The 7,189-nt window shown below is 39.0% G+C and overlaps 1 protein-coding gene and 2 non-coding genes across 3 annotated transcripts; all 3 read left to right on the forward strand.

Annotated features, from left to right (window-relative positions):
- The first annotated feature begins 161 nt into the window (after window positions 1-161).
- kansl2 (KAT8 regulatory NSL complex subunit 2) lies at window positions 162-6,038 on the forward strand. Its single transcript, XM_043225025.1, has 10 exons — window positions 162-297; window positions 1,030-1,282; window positions 1,362-1,540; window positions 2,160-2,274; window positions 2,375-2,538; window positions 2,623-2,789; window positions 2,953-3,043; window positions 4,067-4,320; window positions 5,414-5,617; window positions 5,729-6,038. Exons 2-10 carry the CDS (start codon window positions 1,032-1,034, stop codon window positions 5,822-5,824), a joined length of 1,521 nt encoding a protein of 506 aa, XP_043080960.1. The 5' UTR covers window positions 162-297; window positions 1,030-1,031; the 3' UTR covers window positions 5,825-6,038.
- Window positions 3,835-3,971, forward strand: LOC122329331. Its single transcript, XR_006247901.1, has one exon. It is a non-coding gene; the product is annotated as a small nucleolar RNA SNORA2/SNORA34 family (small nucleolar RNA).
- Window positions 6,039-6,155: 117 nt separating the features above from the next.
- LOC122329330 lies at window positions 6,156-6,292 on the forward strand. Its single transcript, XR_006247900.1, has one exon. It is a non-coding gene; the product is annotated as a small nucleolar RNA SNORA2/SNORA34 family (small nucleolar RNA).
- The last annotated feature ends 897 nt before the right edge of the window (window positions 6,293-7,189 follow it).

A 7,189-nucleotide genomic window follows, 5' to 3' on the forward strand; every position in this document is an offset into this window, starting at 1 on the left:
CTCCTTCTGTCATTTGCTGGACGGCTTTTATTATGTTTCTCCCTTTGGCGCACACAGTTGCTGGCAGCGACACTGCTCTGAGATAGAGTAGCCAATAATAAAGAACTATACTCGAGCTCGGACTACTTTCCTCCAATCGAATTGTTTCTTGCAAGGTTGTGGTCCAATCAGAGTAAACGTAGGAGGGCGCTAAAATGGATGACGTTCCTCCGCAGCTCATTGTTGTCCATGGCGATGATCACTGGAAGGGGCGGCAGGAAGGTCTCGCTTAAACGTTAACAAAGTGTTACTTTTTAGGTGAGTTTTGCACGTCGAAATGACGAATTGTTATGTATTAAAACAGTCTTAGACGAAACGGACGTTATATATGGATTAATTGCATCAGTTTAAAACATGAGTATTTTGCCCTCCCAATTCAAAGATGGCCGAATAGCAGTACTGACGTATAAATGTGGCACTTTCTGCATAAGATTAAAACGTCAATATTCAAATGCTCAGTAATGTTTGAGCACTTACAACTTCTGTTATGTTAACGTTATCGTTTTTTGCTGATGCAGAGTTAACATTTTATATTTGAATGCTTTTGGCTATTGCGGTGTAACGTTATGGCACACGTGCTTTAACAGTGAACGCATCACGTGCTGTTTTGTGTCAAAATGTTACGTTATCATACATAAGTCTGTGTTTACCTTTAGTAGATTTACATAATTATCTTGCATGCTGCATTTTGGACCTTTCTGGTCACTTTAAATGCAAATACGGTCATGGCAATAATTGCATCGTCCATGACATGTGGTCTGTAAAGGGTGTGTAAGTATTAGGGTATGTAAAATCTTAATCTATCATGGAGTTTTAAATTATGATTTAGATATACTAAAATGGTAAATGTTATTTTAATAAAATTGTAACTACATGGTTATTCTCTATGCTTTCTCTATTGAGCTTGGTTAACATTTCTGCAGTAATGATGAACTGTAATATTATGAGGTCTGTATTTGATCGGTTATATTGGCTTTCTCAATGCGTCAGTGATGAACAGGATTCGGATCCACGTGTTGCCGTCCAGCAGAGGTCGAGTGACTCAAGCTGCTCGTGCTCAAGAACCTCAGACCTGCTCCTACACCCAGAGACCCTGTTCACAGCCTCGTCTTGAGGGCCTAGAGTTCTGCATCAAACATGTACTTGAAGATAAAAATGCTCCTTACAGGCAATGCAGCTACATGTCTAACAAGAATGGCAAGCGCTGCCCCAATGCAGCACCAAAACCAGAGAAAAAAGATGGGTGAGGTGTTTATTCCTTTTGCATGCCTACTATCTAGTGTAAATAACTGACCAATAATGTTGTTTTTTCTTTTTCGTAGGGTATCGTTCTGTGCTGAACATGCACGTAGGAATGCTTTGGTTCAGCAAGCTCAGATGCGGAAGGCATCTGCCTCAGGACCTTCTCCTGAAGTCTTGCTGTCTCAGCTCAGCGGCTACAGTCGGCCGGAAACTGGAGCTCACAGTCAAGAGGGCCGTAGTGAAGCTAGTCGTATACTAGGTGAGATGTAACTTGCTTCAAATCATGTGCCGGTAATTATTCCATGATTCACACTCTAGTGTGAATACAATATTCAGCTTTATTATATCTTTCAGACCCCCCTTTGGCTGCCTTTTTTCCCATAACATAGCAACTTTTGATAAAACCTTAGCTATGGTTCAGTTGGAAGATGTCACCAGTCCTGCCCCGTGAGCGTGAGATCTGATTTTTATCAGCGTAGTGTCACCTCTCTTAGTTGTCTGTTCTGTGCCGTGAGCGGTAGAGAGTTGACAATAACAACAGAGTATGAAACACAGTTTCCAAGCACTGCTGCTTACTGACTGTTGGGATAAATAGAAACAAAATTCATCTGATGATATGCTCAGTTTGTTACTCAGATGAAGGCAATGCACTTAAGTGTAAGTTTGATGTATAGGTTTTTTCAGATGATGTTGTGATTATAAATCAGGATTTAATAAGTATAGTGACAGATATTTCCGGTTAGCATGTAGTAATAATTTATTATCTGTAGTGTCTGATATCTCAAAGTTAATGCATAAATATGCAAATTAATGTGATGTCACTTGCCGCCTGACTGCGTTTGATTATGTTGATGGTCTTTATGTATTTCCGTGTGTAGACGAGGAGAGTTGGAGTGAAGAGGAGCAGGATCCTGTTGTTTTGGATCAGACATGGAGAGGAGACCCCGACAGTGAAGATGAAAGTCTTGACAGTGACCACGACGATCCTTTAAAGTGAGGCATTCCTCAGTTTTATTTGACTCATGTGCTTTGTCAAATGTAGTTTTTTTAATGCCGCATGAGGTGTCTGTTAATGAAGCGTGACGTTATACAGGCATGCGGGTGTGTACACAGCAGAGGAAGTGGCACTCATCACACGTGAAAAGCTCATCAGACTTCAGTCCCTCTACATTGACCAATTTAAACGCCTGCAACATTTACTAAAAGAAAAGAAACGACGCTACCTACACAGCCGCAAAATTGAACACGAGACAATTGGTAAGGGAGATGGCATCCTCCTTTTATTGCTTGATATCACACATCCAGTCAACATATATACTTACTTGTGTGCTGTGATACAAGGCAGCAACCTGTTAACGGGTCCAGAGGGGCTGTCCACTAAGGAACGAGAGAACCTGAAAAAACTGAAGGCTCTACGACGTTATCGCCGTCGCTATGGTGTGGAGGCTTTGCTGCATCGCCAGCTCAGGCAGAGAAGACAGGCGATTACTGAGGGAGGAACGCCACAGGTATAAATGGACTGTGTAAAAATGAAAGACGATAGATTTAACACTGCCATATGAGACAGACCTGAATGACATTTTATTGGCTTTCACACATTGTCAGTATTTTTTTATTAATGTTATTTGTGCGTGTTTTTAATTTTGTTGTGTGTGTTTTATATCTGTGCAGGCGATGCGTTTAGGCCAGAGATGTATTTCTTTTGTGGAAGGGACTCGCTGTTCAAATCCATGTCTGCCAATGACACGACACTGTGTCTCTCGTATCCTTTTGTGTCCAATATAACTTTAACTGTTCAGGTGTGTGTCTGTGTGTGTGAGTTACATAAACACAAAACATACCAATGAGTTTTTTCATGAAGTCTCACACTTATATTAACAAAGGCTGCATTTATTAATTTAAAAATGCTGTGAATACTGTGAACTACTATGACATAAAATTAAAAAAAAATACTGTTTTCTTTAACATATTTGAAAATATAAGTGTTTCCTGTGATGGTAAAGATTAATTTAACAGCCATTGCATTAGGAACAGATGACCCTTCAGAAAATGTTATTGTATGCTGATTTGCTGCTCAAGAAACATTGTCTTTTTAATGTTGAAAAGAATTGTTGTCTTCTTGACATGATGCATTATACTTATTTTCAGATTCTATAATGGATATAAACTGAACTGAAACTGAATATGAACGCTATTTAATTGAAATGTTGTAACTTTTAAGTATTTTTTTGTCACTTTTTTAAATTGCTTAAATGCATCTTTGCTAAATAAGTGTTCATCTTTTTTTTTTTTTTTTTTTTTTTTTTTTTTTTTAAACCTCATCAACCCCAAACCTTTGAATGTAGATATGCATATTTATGTTACGCAAACATGTATTTTTGGTTTTCTGTTTTTATTTATATGGGAATGCATCTATATACATCAGTATTTTAAAGTGGTTAAAAAAGGTTTTCCTAAAAGCAAAATGCAATTTTGTGTTAGTACAACTATGAACCTCAGATGTTGACTACCATACATTTAGGTGTGTGTGTGTGTGTGTGTGCGCTCGCTCTTCTAGCCCTGAATGAAGGCCCCCAGCTTGGCGTAGCTGTTGGTTTCAAGCAGCGGCTGATATAAAAGTCTTCTTATGGTCTGTTGACTTTCCTAGTGTTATCTAATGGGTAAAGTCGTTTCAGTTCAAAGAAACAGTTCCCAAGTTTCCCAGTTATCCAAATGTTTGACATTTAAGTTATTTCACAGTTATGCCAGCGCTAGTTCTCTCATTCTCCTTAACACTTTACCGTAGACATTTATCAAGACAGTAGCCAAGTGTTATTCAAAATGTGCCCTGGTCTGAAGGACGTTCCATGTGATCGGCCTGTGCACATGGGACAGTCAGAAGAGCCCCGCTGTCCTCTGCACCTGTCCCTGCCTCCACCCATGTACCAGCCTGAGCAGGAGTCTATTGCCCCTGAGCAGCTGGCGTCTGCACCCACAGACATGTACCTCAGCGCCGCAGAGCTCCAGCCAACGGAAAATCTACCTCTGGAATTCAGTGATGTATGAATAGTGTTGATTATTCTCATTAAAGCTAAAGTCACTATGTGCAGTTGCTTTCCTCATGTGTTTTGGCATATCTCTTCACGCCGTTTCATATTATCAGAGCATTTAACTTCTGCAATCTGAACTAAATTTGTTCACCAAAAACACCTTGGTCCCTCTTCAGATCGCTAAGGTTTCCATCAAGTACGTACATGCCTTCAAACAGTGCTGCTCAAACATGTTCCCTGCTGTGTAAATCATATTTCATAGCCTCACATGAATGGAAAACAAATTAATCTGGATGTTCGGCAGTCATCTTCCTTTAATTGTGTGTCTGACATTTTGTGTGTGCCCACAGTAAAACCTCTCATTTAAACTTGTTTTTGGAAACATCTTATTTTCCTGTTATGCCACAGACCGTGTGCTTTTTGTTACTTGTTCCCTTTGCTCGCTTTCAAAAAACACAAAAAATATTGCTAGTTTACCCGTATTGCTGGTTTCATTTGGCTCAACAACAGAATGCAATATTGAGATGTTAAGTAGTATATTTTTGAAGCTGGAAAACGGCTTTTGAAACAGCTGAAAGTACTAAACATGAATGGGAACAAAATTAATATACATTATATAAAATATTATAATAAAAAAAGAAGAGGGTCCATTAAGAAACATGGAATCTCAAAATAATCCAATGACAGTATTATATTTTGTATATGCAGTTTTGGACAAATGTATAAATGTTTTGGCACATCAGTGCACAATGGTTTGATTCAGCCAATTTTATACAGTAGTTGATATTAGACATTTTGTTCTGTTTAATGTACCTTTGCTGTAAGTTTTAATCTTTACAACGCTAATATTTTAATGTCATCGTCAACTCTAACCTTAAGCATATCTCAAAATCCATTTTTCATATTGCACATCGTAATGGTGTGATGTCTGAATTCACTTGTAGCATTTAAACCGGTTTTTAATTTGCTATTCTTATTTTTCATTTGAGACAAAATGGCATTGAACTTAAATGTCAGCATATTTTTTTGATCATTGGCCATGAGAAATTACCCAGTTCTTGCTTCCCTTATCACTGTTGTAATTAAGGTCTGTTGATGTGCAGGATCTTGACGTTGAAGATGAGGGTTTGCAGTGTCCCCCGTCCCCCTTGCTGTTTGACACAGCGCTTGCGTTAGAAGACCAGACAATCAGAGAGATCGCCGAGGCCCCCATGGACATTCTGACAGGGGCAGAGCAGGGCGATCTGGACGGCTCTGCCCAAGATGCTGAGCTCTCCGAGAGAGACGAGGTGTCTGTGGAAGATCAGGTAATTAGCATTGTCGCTTGTTGGAATAATTAGTCCAACCAAAGCCTTATATCTGTTTCTTGCAACGGCACTTAAGCATTTAAGCACCAGAACCACTGTCTTGTTTTTCAGGTTGAATCTGAAATACTTGAAGCAGTTGGACAAGCAGTTCCCATGCAGAATTCATCAAAAGACTCTGACACGAAAACAACAGATGCCTTATCCTGAGCACCTCGTGACCTGATTTTCTCAGCTGTCGTTCTGTTGATATTTCAAACAGTCCAGATATCTATTTAAAAGCCATATTTCTGGAAGTTTGCTTTGATTGCCGAAACATTTTTAACCTAACATTCTCATTACTTAAAATAGCACAGTAACACATTAAATGTTCTTATATCAACTGCAAGTGTCTTGTGAAATTAAAAGGACAGTTAAATGCGCAGTGGGAAGTTTGCTTTGTACTTATTTCACTACAAAAGCTCTCTAAGCTCCATCTCCCCTTATGTCCAGTTTTTTTTTTTCTGGTTCCGTATGATATTCATGACTCGTGTGTGATCTTGTAGCCCTGAATCAAGGCCCTCAGCTTGCTGTAGCTGTTGGTTTCAAACAGCGGCCGATAAAAAAGCCTTCTTACAGTCTGTTGACTTTCCCGGTGTTATCTACTGGGTAAAGTCTATTCAGTTCGAAGGAACAATTCAAGTTTTCCACCTTCACCAGCTTTCCATAACATTGACATTTAAGTGTTATTTAACAGTTGTGCCAGTTGTCTTAATCTCTTTAACACTTCACTAGTAGTAGTAGTTTTACACAAAAACTACCCTGGCCTGAAGGAGGTTACATGTGCACGTGGGGACAGTACGAAGAGCCCCGCCGTCCTTTATAGTTTGTATTTTGAAAGATAAACACGAGGTAGGTATTTCACTACAAAAAGTGTCTAAGCACCATCCCCGCTTCTGTTCAGCACATTTCTGGTTCCATATGATACTCGTGACTCATACTGGGATTCGTTCACTAAAATAAACCTTTACAACTCATCTTGTTCTTGTTAATTATAAATTTGCACTCATGAAAGGGGCTCCTCTGGGATCGCAAGGGTTCCCACGGTCTTGGAAAACCTAGAAACGTCAGGGAATTTTTATCTTCAGAGTAATGGAAATATTTGTAGTGGATATACGTGGTTTTAGTAATGAGCTGTGTGTGGGGTTGAGCATGATTGCAAACACTCTTTGATTTGTGAGCGAACTGCTCTTTTGAGTTAGCTCTTCTTTGTTAAATCATTCAAGGGGGTTTACAAAAAGAGCAATACATTAATAAACTCGTCTCAAACTTTTTTTTTTTTTTTATCCAGTAAACAAATGACGGGAAAGGTCATGGAAGTGGGTCAAAAAGCGCTAGTCCCCTCACAATGAAATAGTGTCTCGATGTTGAACATTTACTAGTTGCTTTCCAAGCTGAAAAATTAAACGTTTTAGAGTATAGTAGCTGTTACATACAAAACAGGCCTAGTTAAAATATAACGTAAAAATCATTAAATAGTAGCTTTATACGTTTAAAGGAGCGAAACGAAAAATGCTAAAGATTAGCCGCGAAACA

This window comes from Puntigrus tetrazona, chromosome 23 (assembly GCF_018831695.1).
Source record: "Puntigrus tetrazona isolate hp1 chromosome 23, ASM1883169v1, whole genome shotgun sequence".
In the NCBI taxonomy this organism is placed as follows: domain Eukaryota; kingdom Metazoa; phylum Chordata; class Actinopteri; order Cypriniformes; family Cyprinidae; genus Puntigrus; species Puntigrus tetrazona.

Excerpts from the sequence above, each read along its gene's own strand:
- kansl2 (XM_043225025.1), top strand. The coding sequence starts at position 1,032 with ATGAACAGGATTCGGATCCACGTGTTGCCGTCCAGCAGAGGTCGAGTG. Across the intron at positions 3,044-4,066 it reads GACACGACACTGTGTCTCTC|ACATTTATCAAGACAGTAGC; the intron begins GTATCCTTTTGT and ends ACTTTACCGTAG. Across the intron at positions 4,321-5,413 it reads TACCTCTGGAATTCAGTGAT|GATCTTGACGTTGAAGATGA; the intron begins GTATGAATAGTG and ends GTTGATGTGCAG.